This window comes from Schistocerca americana, chromosome 4, assembly GCF_021461395.2.
Source record: "Schistocerca americana isolate TAMUIC-IGC-003095 chromosome 4, iqSchAmer2.1, whole genome shotgun sequence".
Classification (NCBI taxonomy): Eukaryota; Metazoa; Arthropoda; class Insecta; order Orthoptera; family Acrididae; genus Schistocerca; species Schistocerca americana.
Genome location: NC_060122.1, coordinates 313,344,969 through 313,368,445, shown reverse-complemented (window position 1 = coordinate 313,368,445; position 23,477 = coordinate 313,344,969). Strand labels below are relative to the sequence as shown.

At 44.9% G+C, this 23,477-nt stretch overlaps 1 protein-coding gene across 1 annotated transcript in view; it reads left to right on the top strand.

The window, feature by feature from the left end:
• The window catches only part of LOC124614050, a 33,298-nt gene that overhangs the window by 3,798 nt on the left and 6,023 nt on the right, over positions 1–23,477 (top strand). The window contains exons 3-4 of the mRNA XM_047142883.1: positions 13,831–14,123; positions 21,011–21,193. Coding sequence (XP_046998839.1) covers positions 13,831–14,123; positions 21,011–21,193 — 476 coding nt within the window. The remainder of the gene's footprint in view (positions 1–13,830; positions 14,124–21,010; positions 21,194–23,477) is intronic.

Sequence of the window (23,477 nt, the reverse complement as noted above, 5' to 3'; positions counted from 1 at the left end):
CAAATCTACCTAACGTCCGATCACCAATCAAACGATGGAATAACACACCCAAGCCGGAACCGGCAGTCAGCACTATGTCTTCAGACTCCGGTGTGCAGAGCATCCGGAAGCAGAAAGGAACCACTACTACCAGAGTAGGAAGAAAAAATAAAACACACCACCTGGCCTACAAATCAAGGAAGCTGTCGACCTACATGCCTACAGCAGTGGCAAGGCGAGGAAAAGTACACTGCCGTAACATGCACTAAGCTCCAGGGCAGGTAACTGGGGCGTTAGTGGTCATTAGGCAGGAAAAATAGCACTGGTCAAACTTCACAAATAATAACGTATAGAATGTGACGATTAATAATAAGAAGTGGAGGAGGGCTAATTAAGTTCGCCTTCCCCAAACGCTCCACTTACTGCTCTTCACCTCGGCGACACTGGGAGCAGCAACACACAAGCAAATGGCGAGATCTCACAATGGTGGAGGTTTCACTACTTGAATTAAGGTCCACTCAACTTAAACTTCCTGCGTTCGGTTGACAGCGAGGTTGTACCCCTCACGACTACAGGCCTTCCATCTGGCTATGCATGCATGCCGCCAGTGGTCCCGGCGTGTTCACGTGCAGCTCGGATCTGGCTGCTCGTCCGTCCCCAACCGAACTGCCAACTCACACGACACGGAAACGCCACAACGGTGTCCCAAAGATAGTACCACCGTTACTGGATACCGATAACCACCGTTGCTGCCACTAGCAGACAGACAATGCTTGCAAACGGTGTGGCGCCAATGAACACAAGAAGAAGAAGACGACATCCATAACTATACCAACTAAACGATACCAACCTAGCAACGGCACCAGCGCGAGCCGCAGCACGGTTCAGGTATGGCGATGGGTAAGACTCACGCGAAATGGCCCTTGTGCAGAGTCACATTGTCGACCTCAGGGCAGGGCGAGTCTATCCCTGTGCTTTAATGTGGCGACTGGCCCAGTTGCCTGTCGTCTGCTGCAGTGTGTGCTCCACCAGTTACGTGTGGCCACCTCAGTTGTTTATGCAACGACACTATTGCGCCGGCCGAAGTGGCCGTGCGGTTAAAGGCGCCGCAGTCTGGAACCGCAAGACCGTTACGGTCGCAGGTTCGAATCCTGCCTCGGGCATGGATGTTTGTGATGTCCTTAGGTTAGTTAGGTTTAACTAGTTCTAAGTTCTAGGGGACTAATGACCTCAGAAGTTGAGTCCCATAGTGCTCAGAGACATTTGAACCATTTGACACTATTGCTTCTGGCCATTTTTATTATTCAAGTTAGTAGATGTAATGACATAACCCATTTATACGCTAGTTAGTAGACTAGCAAGCTGTTGCTATGTTCTGCAAGATAAGCATTTGTGCGCTGATTACAGCTGTCGAACTGAGCCTACCCTGCATGCACTAATAGCATGGCTCTTAGTAGCGGTGTGTGGAAATATGGCTGCAATGCGTTTCCCCATTTATCAAGCATGGTTGTGCAGTTTTATTTCGTTTCGTTTTGCCCACATTCAGAAAGAAATTTATGTTAGAATTTATAGTTATCAAGGGACCACGACTACTCTGAAAAGCGAAGTGGAAGCTGGAGTTACCATTTATACCAAATACACCCTCCAATGTAGCGATTAGCATTTTGAAGCTTGTGCTATAGAAGTAATTGACGTGAAGCTCACTGAAATAGTCTCGATACAGTGAGATCCGTTGTTAATTATAAATAATTATATGCCTTATTAAAGTTTCTCACTTCTAAACGGAATGACATACGTACCTACTGTAACGTTAAGAGGGCATTTTATTTTAAAAGTTCATGGCAAATCTATTATACAGTTATACTCAAGTCCATCGTCATTTCATATAATCTAATTCTCCTTCATGTAATTTATAAGAAGAGTTACGGTGATCAGTAGCACTGCTATCGACAAATATATATAGACACATCGGGTAAATTGTGTAAATATTTACAATGAAACCAGAAGACCAACGAATAAAAAAGGAATTGAGAACTTATGAACGTAAAAGTAATTGTACTGGCACACTAGATAGCTTACACAACCCCATTTGGGGCCAGTGGCTACAGCTTCCTCTAGCACCTTGGAGGTTACTCCCTGCTTCCCTAGCACATGTCCTATCATGGTGTCCCTTCTTCTAATCAGTGTTTACCATATATTCCTTTCTTTGCGATTCATTACATTACATTTCTTATCTCATCTGCCTACCTAATTTTCAACATTCTTCTGTACCACCACATCTCAAATGCTTCGATTCTCTTCCGTTCCGTTTTTCTCACTGTCCATGATTCACTACCATACAATGTTGTGCTCCAAACACACATTCTGAGAAATATCTTCCTGACATTAAGGCCTATGTTTAACATCAGTAGACTCCTCCTGCTTAAGAATATCATCATTTCTGGTACCTCTCTGCTTTTTATATCGTCCTTGGTTCGACCGTCTTTGTTTGCTTCCAATATAGCAGAATTCCTTAACTTCACCTACTTAGTGACTACCAAGTGTGATGTTCAGTTTCTCGCTGTTCTCATTTCTCGCTACGTCCCACTAGCTTGTCTTTTTCCGCTTTAGTCTCAATCCAAATTCCGCAGTGATTAGACTGTTTGTTTTGTTAAACAGAGCCTGTAATACTTCTTCACTTTCACTGAGGAGAACAATGTCTCCAACGGATCTTATCATTCATATCCTTTCATCTTGAATTTTAATCCCATTCTTGAAATTTTCTTTTGTCTCCGTCATTGCTTCCTCGATATATAGGATCAACAGTAGCACCGAAAGAATGCATCTCTGTCTTAGACCCTTTTTAATCGGAGCATTTCGTTCTTGTTTCATCCAGTCTCATTGTTCCCTCTTGGTTCTTGTACATATTCTACGTCACCGGGCTTTCAGATATGCCATATGTAAATGAAGACACTCATTGATGAATGGATATCGTAGAGCTACCAGATCACGGGGAAGTTGACTGCTGCTTTACATGTTTTGCACCAAATAGTCCCAAATATTTTCTCTGGGATTAAAACCTGCTGACTTCCCGGGCCCCCAGAGGTGGGACCTGAGTGTTCGTCGGGTGGGGAACGCACGCATGCAGACCTTTGAACACGGGCGTTGCCGTATTTGAACGTGGGAGTGCCCACAGCTGATTCATCGCAGGCAAGAAAGGCCAACGCTTCGTCACTGAGAATGTTGAAATAAATATTCTGGTTTTTTTCACTGTAATCTGAATAAGTGGGCCCATCGTGGTACAAAAAACCCCTACAAAGCACCACATGACACCTCCGATCTGAAATATACGCTTCAATCGTCAGTGACCTTTCCCCGTTGCCTGCTGGCCAGAGTATTTATACATCAGTTGTTCTTACATCGTGTTACACTGCTGCGAATGGTCGTCCTCTCCTTTTAGATCCCTTGCACAGTCCTCGTCGATACATAAACAAATTCGGTATGTGGTCAAAGTTACGTCCAAAGTAGATAACATCATTCTGTAGGGGGTAGTCAAATGAAAACGAGACGGACGGAATAAAAGTAAGTAAACTGTTTATTATTACAAAAGTAACCGCCATAACGGTTAATAAACTTATTCCAGTTGGAGACAAGACTGTCAAAACCTTCAATGGGAAAATATTGCAGTTGCCTGCAGAACCATCCAGGAGGGCACCTCTTTCTGGCCACGAATATCTATCTCCAGGACTCCTAAAATGTGGAAATGGAACTGTGTGGAGGATGTGTAAGGGACTTCCAGCAAAACTTTTGTTCTGTAGTCGAAACCAAAAGCTGTTTTCAGTACGACATGATTGTTTCTCTGGGAAGTCGTGATACACACGTTCAGGGTGACCGTAATTAAAGTGTCAGCTTCAAAACGCTGTACAAAGAGAACCTCCGCTCAGAATGACGTCAAATTTGAATACCATGCCATTGAAGTCATGGAAAACGCACATACACAAAAAAAGATTTAAATAAAATTTTACCAGTAGGTGGCGCTGTAAGCGTCTTAACGTCAGCTACAAATTACAAATGAATCGCAATACGACGGCTATGGTTTGAGTTGCACAGTACTTCATCCACACTGCTCAACATGGATGACTGCACAGGTCCGGCAGTCAACAGTTGTGGCACTGTTAGTTAGGTAAGCCCATCCATCATGGAAAGATCCCACCCTATATGATGAGAAAAATCGGTTTTTTATTGTCCTGGAGCCAAATCACGCCTAAAAACCAAATCACATCGGTTTCTAACTGTCGTGTGACAGGCACAATACATGTTCAGTATGCTATCCACCGTTTTCAACCAGAAGTTGAAATCGAAAACCAGCATGTTTCACAACAGGTCGCAGTTTCTCGGGGATCACGCGTTGTGCAAGAGTCCCACTTACCTTTAATTGAGCTACGTTCGTAATTGAAACACTGAACATAACATTCTTCGGATAGCCCCGCAACCAAACGTCACAGGATCTGGTGGTATGGGCGGCCAGGCTGTAGGGAAGTGACAGCTAATAATTCTAGGATTTGCGAAATGCCTCTGCGGCAGCCGCTTCACTGGCTATGCAACGTGCAGAGGAGCGTCATCTTGCATAAAAACAAATAAATGTCATGTGACTATGGCCTCCTGTCGGACAGAGCGTTCGCCGAGTACAAGCCTTTCGATTTGACACCACTTCGTTGACTTACACGTCGATGGGAATGAAATGATGATGATTCGGACAAAACAACACCCAGTAACTGAGAGGAGAATATCTCCGATCCAGCGTTTAGGATTGAGATTCTGTGACGCTGACCACTTAGCTACGGGGGACGGACTGCATAAAAATGATCCTACCCAAACATCTTCGTTGTTGAAGAGCTGGAATGACTTTTGTGCGCAAAAGACTCTCCCAGTGCTTACCAGTGCTCGTATGGGTATGGGTAGCAGGACCCGCAGGACTCATCTCTTAGAAAAATTTGCCCCTACGACAAATGAATTCGTCAACTCGCACCACACATTCACGTTTGCAGAATGGAGTGGTACCGGATGATGTGCGTACTAGTTTCCCTGAGAGCCGGCGGCCCACCGAACGTTGGCTGGACTGAGGAAGCACGCTTCTGACGTTTGAGCCAAGTACAGCTATTGACGTGGCACACACGTAAAGTTTATTTTTAATTTTATGCGAGTCTTTTGCCCTTTTGGGCCTCCTGTATTAATGTTCGACCATGCCTCTTTAGATACAGAAATGCAGATGATAAACGGGTATTCATTGGATAAATATATTATACTAGAACTGACATATGAATAACATTTTCACGCAGTTTGGGTGCATAGATCCTGAGAAATCGGTACCCAAAACAATCACCTCTGGCCGTAATAACGGCCTTGATACGTCTGAGCATTGAGTCAAACAGAGCTTAGCCCGCAGCTCGTGGTCGTGCGGTAGCGTTCTCGCTTCCCGCGCCCGGGTTCCCGGGTTCGATTCCCGGCGGGGTCAGGGATTTTCTCTGCCTCGTGATGGCTGGGTGTTGTGTGATGTCCTTAGGTTAGTTAGGTTTAAGTAGTTCTAAGTTCTAGGGGACTGATGACCATAGATGTTAAGTCCCATAGTGCTCAGAGCCATTTTTCAAACAGAGCTTGGATGGCGTGTACAGGTACAGCTGCCCATGCAGCTTCAACACGATACCACAGTTCATCAAGAGTAATGTCTAGCATATTGTCACGAGCCAGTTGCTCTGCCACCATTGACCAGACGTTTTCAACTGGTGAGAGATCTGGAGAACGTGCTGGCCAGGGCAGCAGTCGAACATTTTCTGTATCCAGAAAGGCCAGTACAGTCGTGCATTATCCTGTTGAAATGTAGTGTTTCGCAGGGATCGAATGAAGGGTAGAGCCACGGGTCGTAACACGTCTGAAATGTAGCGTGCACTGTTCAAAGTGCCGTCAATGCGAACAAGAGGTGACCGAGACGTGTAACCAATGGCACCCCATACCATCACGTCGGGTGACACACCAGTATGGCGATGACGAATACACGCTTCCAATGTGCGCTCACCGCGTGTCGCAAAACACGGATGCGACCATCATGATGCTGTAAACAGAACCTGGATTCATCCGAAAAAAGGACGTTTTGCGATTCGTGCACCCAGGTTCGTCGTTGAGTACACCATCGCAGGCGCTCCTGTCTGTGATGCAGCGTCAATGGTAACCGCAGCCGTGGTCTCCAAGCTGATAGTGCAGGCTGCTGCAAACGTCGTCGAACTGTTCGTGCAGGTGGTTGTTGTCTTGTAATCGTCGCCATCTGTTGACTCAGGGATCGAGACGTGGCTGCACGATCCGTTACAGCCATGTGGATAAGATGCCTGTCATCTCGACTGCTAGTGATACGAAACCTTTGGGATCCAGCACGGCGTTCCGCATTACCCTCCTGAACCCATCGATTCCATATTCTGCTAACAGTCATTGGATCTCGACCAATGCGAGCAGCAATGTCGCAATACGATAAACCGCAATGTTGATAGGCTACAATCAGACCTTTATCAAAGTCGGAAACGGGATGGTACGCATTTCTCCTCCTTACACGAGGCATCACAACAACGTTTCACCAGGCAACGCCGGTCAACTGCTGTTTCTGTATGAGAAATTGGTTGGAAACTTTCCTCATGTCAGCATATTGTAGGTGTCGCCACCGGCGCCAACCTTGTGTGAATGCTCTGAAAAGCTTATCATTTGCATATCACAGCATCTTCTTCCTTTAGGTTAAATTTCGCACGTCATCTCCGTGGTGTAGCAATTTTAATGGCCAGTAGTGTAGTTTGTAGTTTTAGTGTGTCCCGAAGGAGGCGTGGTTATCCACGCCGATACCTAGGTCAACATCCTGTTTCTATTTGCAATCGAGGCGGATTCTTTATAATCATTATAATCATTACAAATTTTCCGTTGTTCACATTCTGCAGTCACGGATAATGATGTGTCCCTCGAGACAGAAATGGGCTTCCTCCGTCCATATAACTTTACATGGCCATTCATCGTTCACTTCCACGCGAGCATCAAGCAGAAAGCCATTCCTGAATGTGATTAACTTTGTATGGACAGCGGTGTAAGATATTGCATAGGATTTTGTACATAATGCTCAAAGAGATGTCCAACGTTCGAGGCATTCCCCGTGAACTGCATGTTTGCACATTACCGCTCGACCCTTCCTGCAATGCTTCGAGAAACGTTGAATGAACTGCTTTCCTCCCTCTATCACATTGCATTTCAAAACGAAGTTGTCTTTTCGAATTTTGTAACAATTTTCTCCAGACTCTTTGCAGACATCAAATCAATACCTTTTCTCAATCCCTTGAGTGTCTGGAACCTCTGCATGGCTACTAGCGCACAGTCACCGTTCTTGTAAAAGAGCTGTAACAGCAGCGCGCGATCTTTCATGGAGACAGTCATGATGGGCGTCGCTAACGGAAACCGAAAACAGCCACGCTGCGCTCAACTGTTAGTATGGATGTTCTGACGCTTACAGCGCCGTCTATTGGTCAAATTTTCGCAGTTTTTCCATAACGTTTCCCTCTGCGTCAACAATATGCTGTTCAAATTTGACGTTATTCTGAGCAATGGTTCTCTTTCTACAGCGTTTTGTAACTGAAACTTTAATTATGGACACTTTGCACTTCAAGGTATCAGCCGAGAAAGCGCATGAAAGTCTTCACGGCAACTGCTTAAAACCAGTATCGATATTTCTGAACGAACATTTCAAATGCGGCAACAACCAGCACCCTCCTTTCCCGTTACAAAAAGAAATAAGAGCAGTTTCATATATATGTGGTGTCTGGTCCTTCAGACATGTCCCAAAGAAAGAACATTATTTTGATCCAGAGCCAATGTGAATTAAGGCATGAAGGAAGTATAGACATTGGTTTCGAACGGGCGTTGATGTAAATCAACGGGAAAATCAGAAAACTTGTACTGGACGGGGATAAGAAACCAAGTCTCCTACTAAGTAGGCAGATGCGCTTATCACTGCGCCATCCAGACAGACTGGCCATCACAACTGCTTGGGCAGCTCCAGCAGCCCTCCCAATAGACCTAAATTTTCAGCTTCTTCAGACACTACTAATGTAGTGCCCCTTTCACATTAACCTAACTATCTGCTGCATTTCGCTCATTCCCGTAAGGGTTCGAGTCTGGCATGCATCACAGACACACGTACACATACACATACACTATGTGATCAAAAGCATCCGGACACCTCCAAAGACATACTTTTTTTCATATTAGGTGCATTGTGCTGCCAGCTACTGCCAGTTACTCCATATCAGCGACCTCAGTACTCATTAGACATCGTGAGAGAGCAGAAAGCGGCGCTCCGCGGAACTCACGGACTTCGAACGGTCAGGTTATTGGGTGTCACGTGTGTCATACGTCTGTACTCGAGATTTCCACGCTCCTAAACATCCAGAAGTCCACCGTTTCCGCTGTGATAGTGAATTGGAAACGTGAAGGGACACGTACAGCACAAAAGCGCGAAGGCCGACCTCGTCTGTTGACTGAGAGACCGCCGACAGTTGTGATGTCCTTAGGTTAGTTAGGTTTATGTAGTTCTAAGTTCTAGGGGACTGACGACCATAGATATTGAGTCCCATAGTGCTCAGAGCCATTTGAACCGTTTGAGCCGCCGACAGTTGAAGAGGGTCATAATGTGTAATAGACAGACATCTATCCAGATCACCACACAGTAATTCCAAACTGCATCAGGATCCACAGCAAGTACTATGACAGCTAGACGGTAGGTGAGAAAACGTGGATTTCATGGTCGAGAGGCTCCTCATAAGCCACACATCACGTCAGTAAATGCGAAACGACTCCTCGCTTGATGTAAGAAGCGAAAACATTGGACGATTGAACAGTGGAAAAACGTTGTGTGGATTGGCGAACCACGGTACACACTGTGGCGATCCGATGGCAAAGTGTGGGTATGGCGAATGGCCTGTGAACGTCATTTGCCAGCGTGTGTAGTGCCAACAGTAAAATTCGGAAGGCTGAGGTGTTATGGTGTGGCGGTGTTTTTCATGGAGGGGGCTTGCACCCCTTGCTCTTTTGCGTGGCACTATCACAGCCCAGGCCTACATTGATGTTTTTAACCACCCTCTCGCTTTCCACCGTTGAAGAGCAGTTCTAGGATGGCGACTGCATCTGTCATCACGATCGAGCACCTGTTCATAATGCACCGTCTTTGGCGGACTGCTTACACGACAATACCATCCCTGTAATGGACTGGCCTGCACAGAGTCCTGACCTGAATCCTATAGAATATCTAAAGAATATTTTGGAACGCCGACTTCGTGCCGGGTCTCACCAAGTGACATCGATACCTCTCCTCAGTGCAGCACTCCGTGAAGAATGGGCCGCCATTCCCCAAGAAACCTCCCAGCACCAGATTGAACGTATATGTCTGCGAGAGTAGAAGCTAAGGCTTAGGGTGGGCCAACACCATATTGAATTCCAGCATTACCGATGGAGGGAGCCACAAACTTGTAAGTCATTTCCAGACAGGTGTCCAGATACTTTTGATCATACATACAGGGTGGTCCATTGATAGTAACCGGGCCAAATATCTCATGAAATAAGCATCAAACGAAAAAACTACAAAAAAACGAAACTCGTCTAGCCTGAAGGGGGAAACCAGATGGCGCTATGGTTGGCCCGCTAGATGGCGCTGCCATAGGTCAAACGGATATCAACTGCATTTATTTAAATAGGAAACCCCATTTTTATTACATATTCGTGTAGTACGTAATGAAATATGAATGTTTTAGTTGGACCACTTCTTTCGCTTTGTGATAAATGGCGCTGTAATAGTCACAAACGTAAAAGTACGTGGTGTCACGTAACATTCCGCCAGTGCGGACGGTATTTGCTTCGTGATACATTACCCGTGTTAAAATGGACAGTTTACTAATTGCGGAAAAGGTCGATATCGTGTTGATGTATGGCTATTGTGATCAAAATGCCCAGCGGGCGTGTGCTATGTATGCTGCTCGGTATCCTGGACGACATCACCCAAGTGTCCGGAACGTGCCGGCCGGAGTGGCCGAGCGGTTCTAGGCGCTACAGTCTGGAAACGCGCGACCGCTGCGGTCGCAGGTTCGAATCCTGCCTCGGGCATGGATGTGTGTGATGTCCTTAGGCTAGTCAGGTTTAAGTAGTTGTAGGATCAAGGGGGCTGATGACCTCAGAAGTTAAGTCCCATAGTGCTCAGAGCCATTTGAACCATTTGTCCGGACCGTTCGCCGGATAGTTACGTTATTTAAGAAAACAGGAAGTGTTCAGCCACATGTGAAACGTCAACGACCACCTGCAACAAATGATGATGCCCAAGAAGGTGTTTTAGCTGCTGTCGCGACTAATCCGCACATCAGTAGCAGAAAAACTGTGCGAGAATCGGGAATCTCAAAAATGTCGGTGTTGAAAATGCTACATCAACATCGATTGCACGCGTACCATATTTCTATGCACCAGGAATTGCATGGCGACGATTTTGAACGTCGTGTACAGTTCTGCCACTGGGCACAAGAGAAATTACGGGACTATGACAGATATTTTGCACGCGCTCTATTTAGTGACGAAGCGTCATTCACCATCAGCAATAACGTAAACCGGCATAATATGCACTATTTGGCAACGGAAAATTCACAATGGCTACTACAAATGCAACGTCAGCGAAATTGGCGGGTTAATATATGGTGCGGCATTATGGGAGGAAGGATAATTGGCCCCCATTTTCTCGATGGCAATCTAAATGGCGCAATTTATGCTGATTTCCTACGTAATGTTCTACCGATGTTACTACAAGATTCTCCAACGGAAAGAGGTTCCTACTCAATGGTCTGAAGATGGCCACAGCAGTGGTCGAAACCGGTCACCTTGATAAATAAATCGTGATCAAGACTGCTCAAATGGCTCTGAGCACTATGGGTCTTAACATCTTAGGTCATCAGTCCCCTACAACGTAGAACTACGTAAACCTAACTAACCTAAGGACATCACATACATCCATGCTCGAGGCAGGATTCGAACCTGCGACCGTAGCAGTCCCGCGGTTCCGGACTGCAGCGCCTAGAACCGCAAGACCACCGCGGCCGGCATCGAGACTGTTTTTAATAGTAAATACTACAAGATGTTTCACTGTTTGACAGAATGACGATGTACTTACAACATGATGGATGTCCGGCACATTGCTCGCGTGCGGTTGAGGCGGTATTGAATAGCATATTTCATGACGGGTGAATTGGTCGTCGAAGCACCATACCATGGCCAGCACGTTCGCCGGATCTGACGTCACCGGATTTTTTTCTGTGGGGAAAGTTGAAGGATATTTGCCATCGTGATCCACCGATAACGCCTGACAACATGCGTCAGCGTACTGTCAATGCATATGCGAACATTACGGAAGGCGAACTACTCGCTGTTGAGAGGAATGTCGTTACACGTATTGCCAAATGCATTGAGGTCGGACATCATTTTGAGCATTTACGAGGTGTGGCTAGAAAAAAACCGGACTAGTACTGGTGAAACAATAAAACGAATGCAATAAGGCTGAAAGTCACGTGGCCTGTCACGTGACTCTCGCTCCGCCTACTGCTCGAGTTTCATCTGCCTCCTGCACTCAGTGTGCCCGTGGCGTCTGTTTTAAGTAGTTGACGTTTTGTCTGTGCGTCGGAAAATGTTGAGTGCACAGAAAGAACAGCGTGTTAACATCAAATTTTGTTTCAAACTAGGAAAATCTGCAAGTGAAACGTTTGTAATGTTACAACAAGTGTACGGCGATGATTGTTTATCGCGAACACAAGTGTTTGAGTGGTTTAAACGATTTAAAGATGGCCGCGAAGACACCAGTGATGACACTCGCACTGGCAGACCATTGTCAGCAAAAACTGATGCAAACATTGAAAAAATCGGTAAACTTGTTCGACAAGATCGCCGTTTAACAATCAGAGCAGTGTCTGAGTTAACAGGAGTTGACAAGGAAAGTGTTAGGCAGATTCTTCAAGAAAGTTTCAACATGAACAAAGTGTGTTCAAAAATGGTTCCAAAGTGTCTCACAATTGAACAGAAGGAACGCCGAAGAATGATTTGTTCTGACATCCTGGAAAACATTGAAAGTGATCCCACCTTCTTACAAAATGTTATTACTTGCGATGAATCGTGGTTTTTTACTTACGATCCCGAAACTAAACGCCAATCGATGCATTGGAAAACTCCTGGTTCTCCACGACAAAAAAAAGCACGAATGTCAAAATCGAAATTCAAGGCAATGATGATTGTTTTTTTTTGACATCAAAGGGATTGTGCACATTGATTGGCTACCAGAGGGACAAACAGTGAATCAGCATTACTACATTAGCGTCCTGGCTACCCTACGTGAGCGAGTACGGAGAAAACGGAACGATTTGTGGAGAAAAAAGTCATGGATCCTTCACCAAGACAATGCCCCAGCTCACAGTGCGTTGTCAGTGAAGACGTTTTTGGCAAAACACAACATTCCCATCTTAGATCATCCACCCTACTCACCTGATTTGGCCCCCTGTTACTTTTTTCTTTTCCCTAAAGTCAAGTCAGCTTTGAAAGGAACTAGATTTGAGACTATTGAAGCAGTAAAAGAAAAAGCGACGGAAGTAATGTATGGACTTACCGAAAATGATCTGCAGCATTGCTATGAAAAGTGGAAAATTCGTATGGAACGGTGTAGAGACCGAGGAGGAGAGTACGTTGAAGGAGATAACATGAAATTGTAAATAATTGTAAATAAATGTTATTTCCAGCATCAGTCCGGTTTTTTTCTAGCCGCACCTCGTATTGCACTAATGTGGTATTTACAGGTAATCACGCTGTAAAAGCATGCGTTCTCAGAAATGATGAGTTCACAAAGGTACATGTATCACATTGGAACAACCGAAATAAAATGTTCAAACGTACCTACGTTCTGTATTTTAATTTAAAAAATCTACCTGTTACCAACTGTTCGTCTAAAATTGTGAGCCATATGTTTGTGACAATTACAGCGCCATCTGTCACAAAGCGAAAAAAGTGGTCCAACTAAAACATTCGTATTTATTTACGTACTACACGAATATGTGATAAAAATGGGGGTTCCGATTTAAAAAAAAAACGCAGTTGATATTCGTTTGACGTATGGCGGCGCCATCTAGCGGGCCAGCCATAGCGACATCTGGTTTCTCCCTTCAAGTTAGACAAGTTTTGTCCTTTGTAGTTTTTTCGTTTGACGCTTATTTCGTGAGATATTTGGCCCGGTCACGATCAATGGACCACCCTGTATATATATATATATATATATATATATATATATATATATATATATATATATATATATATATATGTGTGTGTGTGTGTGTGGGCGCGCGCGCGATATCTGTGCGGATGGACGCGAGGCTCTTGCGAGAATCGGCGAAATACTGCAGGTAATGAGAATAATGTGCAAGGGGTGCTACATTAGTAGAGTGTGGATAAGTTGAGAGTTTGGGCCTGTCGAGAGGCGTGCTAACGGTAGCCAGTGCGGTTCAAATGAGAGCTGTGTCTCAATGACGCTGTGGTCAGCGCATCTACGTATTAACCAGGAGACCTGTGTTCCGATACCAGTCCGGCACAAATTTTCAACTTTGCCCATTTATTTTCATCAACAGTCACTAATAGCCAACGTCTGTATTTCCTCTGGGTTCTAAAAGTGGTTTCGTTGCGCAGGTGCAGGAATTTGTGTTTGAATAAAAATAAAAAAAAAAAACATGTGTTACTTTCTAATTTTTCCACATCTCTTCAAAGCACGTTGCTGTGTTTGTGCAGGTGCTGGTGTGTTTGGGGGATGGTTCAGGCGGCTTCTACGCCACGGTGGTGGCAGTATGCGACTCCAGCGCGGATCAGAAGTGCAGCGCAGAGCAGGCTGCTTGCGTCGCGTCAGCGGACTCTGAGTGCCACTCATCCCTGCCCGGCGAGGACTTCACGTGCCACGGCATCGGATCCTTCCCTGACCCGTACGACTGCCAGACGTACCACATCTGCACCGAGGTCAACGCAGGTTCTCAACCCGAATCGTGCTCCGGAACTACAGCGTACAATCCTCTGCAAGCAGACTGCAGGTGAGTATATATTTTACTGCTCCAAGAATACCTCTCCATCCCAGAATAATTCGCAAGGCTCATTTCGTTGTGAGGAATACCTTCTGTATTCGTTTTTGTGGTCTTTAGTCCGGATATGGGTTTTATAAAAATCTTCAGAGTACTCTTCTTTTCTCTGCAAGCCTTCTGGTCTCCGCATAGCTACTAAAGGCTTGTTGTAGATGGTCTCATACAGAAGTTTTTATCCCTAGACTGGCGATTAACAAATGCCTCAGTGGGTGTCCAATCGCCTGTTCCCTTCTTTTAGGCAAGTTATAAACTGCATTTGTTATCTCAATTCAGTTCAGTACTTCCTCTATAGTTACGTAATGTACCCATCGAATCTGTGGCACACTTCTCTAGCCTCACATTTCAAAACCCACTAGTCTCCTCTTATTTGAATTCCTTATCGTTGACGTTATTTCCTTACAAGGCTACACTCCAGACTAATTCCTTCAGAAAAGGCTTCCAAAGTCGGAGAAGTGCAATTGTAAGTTATCTTAGCAAATAAGAGAGATAAGATTATGTGAATGTGCACTTGTAACCTCTACTTTTGAGTTGTCTCTTCCTGCATGTATAGTCTCTTTATGAATGTAAACTGTTGCAAAAGTAAATTCAACTGTTTTTTTATTTTTTAAGAGATTTTAGACATTAGTGATAGTAATTGTTTTCAACGCTGTCAATCGACCCTGTGAGATTGAAATTTGATATTTGCTGTATGTGGTTTATCTGTGCCGCAAGTGAAAGCCCTGTGCTACTGCTCTTGAGAAGCAAGAAGAAAAGGTGTGTCTCAAGTTCTGATTTGCTGCTAACTACAGAGAATCGAGCTAGTGCAATACGATCTCTTAAACACATGCACTGCAAACTTGTTTCTTGTAAAATTTATCCGTCATAAAAAGGAGTGTTCATCAGGTAATGGGAGCTTCATACTGACGTAGGATAATCCGAGTTACTCAATAGACAAAAATACTTGTCAAGAATCTGTATTAAAAAAGAAAGCCATCTCATAAAAATTTCTTGACTCTATTTCATTCATAAAAGTCCACCACTGAAGGCTTAGCAAGCTGTAAGAAAATATTTCATTACAAATTACAATAACGAAATATCAACACAGGATAAATAGGAAAATGTAACACAACGTGAAAATTCATTCTTTCAAATCCATTAACACTGACCATAAAAAAGTTTTTAAAAATCGCAAGAAATTCGTTATTTGGATGTCTGTGTTAAATTTTCCGTTTGGCATAATAGTATCTTCCATCACATCAATAAAACAATCCTCAAGAGCACCAAGTTCTCCGTCCTTTCTGTACAGGCTCACTGCCACGACAAACCCGCTACGACTCCCCATCTCCTCTCCTCGCGATCAACACTTAATACCCGCTCATCTTCGCAGATACACACACCTCTCGCAGTCACTGCATATGTTGTGAAGCCATCGTACAACCGTCACACGAAACGGAATTGGGAATGTTACGCCAGCAGTTGTCAAATGTGTGATAATTGTGACACATTATCTTATTATCAAGTACTGCAAAATAAAGAGACGGTTATGTTGAGAGTCGGTAACCGTTATCTCCCGAGGAGCCAAGTGTTAGGCCCTCATTGTTAATGATAAGTGGGTGGAAGATAGCCAGAGGGTCTCTTTTCGCAGTAATCTGGACAGACAAGGATAAGATTAGTTGACACGTGTTCACTTTCATTAAAAATATTGTACTCAACTTGTGGTTGAAGAAATGCTACTCTTTTGACAACTTGTGGCAGCCGCGGTTAGCTATAAGCAGAGGCTCGAATCGGGAGTGCACCTATGTGCACTAAATGTTATGTCGGTAGTTGAAAAGTTCGGCACCAACTAGCGACTCGACTAGAAGTAATATTGAACTAGCAGACTGGAGCCCAGGTGCCCGCCGCTTACAACACCGTCCTGGCTCTTTTCATTGGTCGACGGACTGAAGTTTCTTCATTAGTGGCGATGTAAAAAGCGCCGCTCGCGGCTCCGGCAGTATCGATAAGTTGCGATACTGCAGAAACCAACCAATGAAACGCGATACTACATGTACTTTCAACCATACGAAAATGTTTATATCGTCATGCAGTATAACATACCCAAAAGCGTCTGTACCGTTAGGCTTCTTCAAAAGTAAAAGTCCAGCAGCAAATATGCATTGTAGAATACAAAACTCTTCCTAGAAGACGTCTTGTTGGCGTGTTATACACTCAAAGTACAGCTGCAAACTGAAGGCAGCCATTTCCATCCACCAAAGAATTTGATAACGGGATAAGGTAATCCCGAAACATCTTGTCGTAAAAATATCACCCATTTGACAACTGGTGGCGTAACATTTCTCAATATCGAAATACATGCAAGTTTTAGAAGGATGTGTAATACCATGCGTTTGAGCTCTTTACGGAACAGAGAACATTCCTCTCATTCTTTTCAAGTGCGACAACGCTGCTACTATTGCAGTAGAATGAACTGGCCATGTACAGAAGCCATGTCAAGGGGTAGGCTCAGATTCGGCAACACTCGCGGAGAAGACAGCTGTGTCACTGCTCCCCAGAATCTTATTGTGTTTAATGAACTATATGAATATGTAAATTATTGGTTGCTGCTGTTTTTGCAAGGGGCCCTAATTTCCATTCACATTTAATAAGAATGTGCTAAAAAGAAATTTTATTGGTCAGAGAAACTGTAGTAGTTGGAATCAGGACACTATAACAGTTCGTTCGGATGTAAACTAATTCAAAGCAGGTATTTGTGCGCTGCCCACTTCCCCACGTTGGCCCATCTCGCTGGGGTGTTTCCATACAAGAGACTGCACACATTTACCACTTTACTGGAGAGTGATACTGCAACTGGTACTAGTTCTAAACCACCCGCAGCTCTCCTAAGCGAGCAAGCGGTTCTTTTAGTGGGGATCATTAATATATTTTTTGCGTCAGCTCACACAGAACTGAATAGAATTCATATACTCTTGGTGACGTGTACGTCAATGGAATGGAATCAGTGGCACGTTTAAACTTTTGAGTTACCCAGTATATTGTGGCTGGGTAGCTGACTCGGTAGACTATTTCACTTGAAAGGCTCCTGTCACATTTCGTGAAGACGGATCTCTTATTTCAGTTCTTCTTGAAACCACACTTGGTGGTGTGTTGTGTATTGTTGTATTGTGTGTTGCGACTAGATGGAATCAACGATTTCTTTCATTTCATCAAATGATATTAATTTTTTTGTTGACATAAAGGCCATATCAGAGATAATATTTACGAAAAAGCGTTCCTCTTTCAGTGGCCTGTGTTGGGTGTCTTCTGACAAGGCACCACTTATTTCCATTTACCTTGTACGCATAATCTGAAGATATAGCTCTTCTCTAGTCATTGGCGATTATTCCCTGTTTTTCGGTTAGTCGTCGTATGGCAATATTATTCATCATTACGACCAGACATTTCACTCCCACTGCTGGATAAAAGTCTCCACTGTACATGGATCGAAGTTGCTACTGCACATTTCTAATGACACCTTTCCATATTACATATACTAACCAGGATGTAAGGCGAAACGTTAGGGCCCATGTACCATCATGTGTCATTTCCTGTTACTACGACACTGACATAGTCCGATCAAGTCTAATACAAGCAATAGCATTAAAGTAAACGTTGTGGCGGTTGTGATCTCCAACACAGACTGTTTGACGCAGTTCTCGAACTTAGTCTATCCTTTGCAAGTTTTCGATCTTTGCATAACTATTGGAACGTTCATACAAGTTGCCGAAATACTATGCCCGTTGGACGCTATGGACCGGCAGCACACTCGTGGACTGTTCAATCAGTTATAACATTGCTCCAGTTTTGGTGAGATGTTTTCTGTCGCATACATTCTATAAATGACTTTGGAAGTTCCTTTTGCAGTCCTTGGCGGTATTCCACTTTTCATTGCTCGAAAAGTTTTATATACCTAATCTGACATTACTTTCGAAATGTTCTCGTCTCTATAAAGTGTTTAAAGGTATTAAGTATAATCTGCATTTGAAGTAAGGTACATGTATGCACCATATCTGAAATGTACTTCATGTCGAAATTTGCTTCATATTTGTTAATTACGCATATGGTCAATCAACTGTGACCTGCCCCCCTTCTGCTACATGCAGAGCAATCGAAACTGTAGATAATCCAAACATTAAGAAAGGTATTTCATTAATTTAACCACTGCCTATGCAAAAAAATGAAGTGTCTTCTTAACATATTTGATGTTAAATGCATACATCAGCACCGAGATCGTTGAAGGTGGCTTACTGACTTACAGCACAGGGCTATGGGAAAAGAAACTACGAGGTTACGGCTATAGAGGGCGCTAAAACAACTAAACAACACGTTGTTATTTAACACTGTCATACTGGAAGACGGTGATTTGTTATGTTAAAGTGTGCGGATAAAAATCCTATGTCAGAATCGCTAAAATTTCTTTACTGATTACCAACTTCATCTCACTGACGAGCCATCTACGTAGCAATAAAAATTATTACTTTATTCAATGTGCGAACAGTCAGGAATTATACACTCCTGGAAATGGAAAAAAGAACACATTGACACCGGTGTGTCAGACCCACCATACTTGCTCCGGACACTGCGAGAGGGCTGTACAAGCAATGATCACACGCACGGCACAGCGGACACACCAGGAACCGCGGTGTTGGCCGTCGAATGGCGCTAGCTGCGCAGCATTTGTGCACCGCCGCCGTCAGTGTCAGCCAGTTTGCCGTGACATACGGAGCTCCATAAGCAGTCTTTAGCACTGGTAGCATGCCGCGACAGCGTGGACGTGAACCGTATGTGCAGTTGACGGACTTTGAGCGAGGGCGTATAGTGGGCATGCGGGAGGCCGGGTGGACGTACCGCCGAATTGCTCAATACGTGGGGCGTGAGGTCTCCACAGTACATCGATGTTATCGTCAGTGGTCGGCGGAAGGTGCACGTGCCCGTCGACCTGGGACCGGACCGCAGCGACGCACGGATGCACGCCAAGACCGTAGGATCCTACGCAGTGCCGTAGGGGACCGCACCGCCACTTCCCAGCAAATTAGGGACACCGTTGCTCCTGGGGTATCGGCGAGGACCATTCGCAACCGTCTCCATGAAGCTGGGCTACGGTCCCGCACACCGTTAGGCCGTCTTCCGCTCACGCCCCAACATCGTGCAGCCCGCCTCCAGTGGTGTCGCGACAGGCGTGAATGGAGGGACGAATGGAGACGTGTCGTCTTCAGCGATGAGAGTCGCTTCTGCCTTGGTGCCAATGATGGTCGTATGCGTGTTTGGCGCCGTGCAGGTGAGCGCCACAATCAGGACTGCATACGACCGAGGCACACAGGGCCAACACCCGGCATCATGATGTGGGGAGCGATCTCCTACACTGGCCGTACACCACTGGTGATCGTCGAGGGGACACTGAATAGTGCACGGTACATCCAAACCGTCATCGAACCCATCGTTCTACCATTCCTAGACCGGCAAGGGAACTTGCTGTTCCAACAGGACAATGCACGTCCGCATGTATCCCGTGCCACCCAACGTGCTCTAGAAGGTGTAAGTCAACTACCCTGGCCAGCAAGATCTCCGGATCTGTCCCCCATTGAGCATGTTTGGGACTGGATGAAGCGTCGTCTCACGCGGTCTGCACGTCCAGCACGAACGCTGGTCCAACTGAGGCGCCAGGTGGAAATGGCATGGCAAGCCGTTCCACAGGACTATATCCAGCATCTCTACGATCGTCTCCATGGGAGAATAGCAGCCTGCATTGCTGCGAAAGGTGGATATACACTGTACTAGTGCCAACATTGTGCATGCTCTGTTGCCTGTGTCTATGTGCCTGTGGTTCTGTCAGTGTGATCATGTGATGTATCTGACCCCAGGAATGTGTCAATAAAGTTTCCCCTTCCTGGGACAATGAATTCACGGTGTTCTTATTTCAATTTCCAGGAGTGTATATTGTCATAATCTATTGATCTGAATCGCTCTTGTTGTCATGTACACATCAAAGTAGGTCGGCACGATTACATAATTTAAAACGCTAGACATATCAGCGCATTTTCAATAAACAACAGATATTATGTTTACTTAATAATGCAAATAATAGCATTGGTGTAGGTATGCTACATGATTTAAGCATAGCCAATCTAGATATGAAGAAAGGGGAGAGATAGGAAGATTGTGGTTTAACGTTTCGTGGACGACGAGGTTAGAGATGGTGCAGATCGTCGGTATGGAATAAGATGGGGGGGAACCCTCGTACCATTGGCTTAAACCAATTTAGAGAGACCATGGAAAATCCATAAATGGAAGGCTGGCGTGGCACTGAACACCAATTCTTTCGAACGCAGTTCCATTGTCTTTAATACTGTGCTATCTCGCTTGATATAAATAAGGTATAATGTCAGAAGATGATGGTATATCAGTGAAAATTATGACAGATGGTAGAATTATAAAACAAAACGAACTTACAAAATTAATAGCAGTACGTCGGTGGAGGAAGACAGTTCGCCAAAAATTCACAACGACAGTACAGAAAAAAACTTAGACTTTCAATCAAACGAAGAAGCTCGCTTTAGGAGTTGATTCAGCTGAGCGGTTATAACCATTTTTGGACCACTTCAGTAGAATGTGTGGTAAGCAGTTTGATCAGATAACAACGATGTGATTCCTAAATGAATAGCATGAAATCCTTTCCAGGTGTAATTTTTTTGTGGTGTAATGGTGCGTTTGTTTCAATATTCGCCATACCTAAAAGAAACTGCAATGTCACAGCCCCTGACCTATGCTTCTGATGTGATGCGGTCGGCAATTCTTTAAAACTAAATCCTGCTTTATGTTGACAGCCTGACGACATCCGATCGAGTCTGCACCGAAGGCCCCATCACGCCTTGTACGCAGCTGGGACAGGTGGGCATTGTCCCAGAGAACCCAGCCATCTACTACATCTGCATACAGAAGGGAGATGGCATGTCTCCGGAAATGTACAGGTGTCCTGGCAGTCAGACCTTCAACGTTACCACTGCTGCGTAAGTATCCATAGCAATGAAGAGACCGAAACGTAGACCCTTGGTATTCAGTTTGGCGTTAAACATAATTTCTGTGTACTGTCGAAGTCCATAAAATCTGCAATGTAAACATTCGGTCACTCATTGGCAAATTTCGGGGCAATGTTACAATCGATCTTCTTCCATTTGTCAAAAATGGCTCTATGCACTATGGGACTTAACATCTGAGGTCATCAGTTCCCTAGACTTAGAACTACTTAAACCCAACTAATATAAGGACACCACACACATATACGCCGAAGGCAGGATTCGAATCTGCGACAGTAGCAGCAGTGCGGTTCCGGGCTGAAGCGCCTAGAACCGTTCGGCCACAGTCCATTTGTCGGTAGAGAGGGTTTTAGAGGCGGGGATCAACCAGTTCATTGGGGAGCCACCCCAAAATCATTTACGAAAGTCACGCGTAAGGTTCCAAAGGAATTAAAATCATCCGGAAAGTTTTCTTCGTAATACTGGTTATGGTCGTTACTGCTCAATTTACACTGAGGTGATAAAAGTCATGGGGTACTTCCTAATACGCTCGGTGTAGCGCAGCAGCTCGACGTGGCATGGACTCAGCAAGTCGTTGGAAGTCCCCTTCAAGAAAATTCAGCCTTACTGTCTCTACAATATAGCCGTCCATAATTGCAAATGTGTTGCCGGTGCAGAGTATTGTGCACGAACTGACCTCTCGATTATGTCCCATAAATGTTCGACGGGTGGACAAATCATTACCCGAACTGTCCAGAATGTTCTTCAAATTAATCGCAGACAACTGTGATCCCGTGACATGGCGCACTGCCGTCCATAAAAATTCCATCGTTGTTTGGGAACACGAAGACCACGAATGGCTGCAAATGGTTTCCAAGTAGCTGAGCATAACTGTTCGCAGTCTGTGATCAGTTCATTTGGGCCAGAAGATCCATTCCAATCCATGAAAACACAGCCCACATCATTATGGAGACACAGACACCAGGGTCCATGGCTACGCGGGGTCTACGCCACACTCGGACCCTACCATCAGCTCTTACCAACTGAACTTTGCACTCACCTGACCAGACCACGGTTTTCCAGTCGTCTAGGGTCCAACCGATAGTGTCACTAACCCAGTAAAGGAGATGCAGACGATGTCTCGCTGTTAGCAAAGGCACTCGCATATCGGCCATAAACGCCAAACTTGGCCGCACTGTCCTAACGAATATGTTCGTTGTGCGTCCTGCCTTGTCTCTTAGCAGTGCCTACTCCACACAAACGCTGCTGCTCTAGGTGTTAAATGAAGGCCGTCGGTCACTACGCTGTTCGTGGTGAGAAGTGATGCCTGAAATTTGTTATTCTCGGCCCGCTCTTGATGTTGTGGATCTCGGAATATTGAATTTACAAACGATTTTCGAATTGGAACATTCCTTACCTCTAACTCCAACTACAATTCCTCATTCAAAGTCTGTTAACTCATGTCGTGCGGCCACAATCACGTCGGAAACTCTATCAAGTGAATCACCTGAGTACAAATAGTTCTGCCAGTGCACTGTTCTTTTATACCTTGTGTACGTGATGCTACCACCGTCTGTATACGGGCATATCGCTATCCCATGATTTTTGTTACACCAGTGTACACTGTGTGGAAAAAAGCACCCAGAAGGGGAGTAGAAAACCAAATTAAACCTTATAGGTTGATAGGTTATGTGATGTTATTTCGGTGATTTCAAAATCGAATCAGGGCTATAAAGAACTTGACAGTATCACGCAAACTGCCGTCGAATTCCCTCTGGCCTGCGTTTATTCATTGGTCCGTTGGAGCAAGGTGCCGTAAAGGCGTTGTATCCTCTCCCAGAGCAAGCTGGCCAACAGTCTTGATATCGTGTGTACTGGCACTGGCACCGACGTCGAATTCTTCCCTCAAATGCTGTGTGGAGGACGAACCTGGGAATAATGTTGACCATGGGAATACCTCAACATCACGCAGCAACTTCATATAAACGCATGCTTAGTGTGGACATTCATTGTCCTGTTGAAAAGTGGCACCGAGATACTGTCATTTGATAGGTAAACACAAGAGGATGCAGGATATGCATGTCGTACTACTGTGCCGTCAGAGTTCCCTCAGTTACCACCAGCCGTGTTCTGAAGTCATACCGAATGGCTTCCCACAGGTGTAGCTCTCTTTCGAAGAGTAAGATCTCTCTTGAGATCGTCGCCATGCTCGCCGACGGTGGACCTCCGGGGTACTGTGAAACCGCGGTATATCGCTGAACACTATGTGACGTTGTTC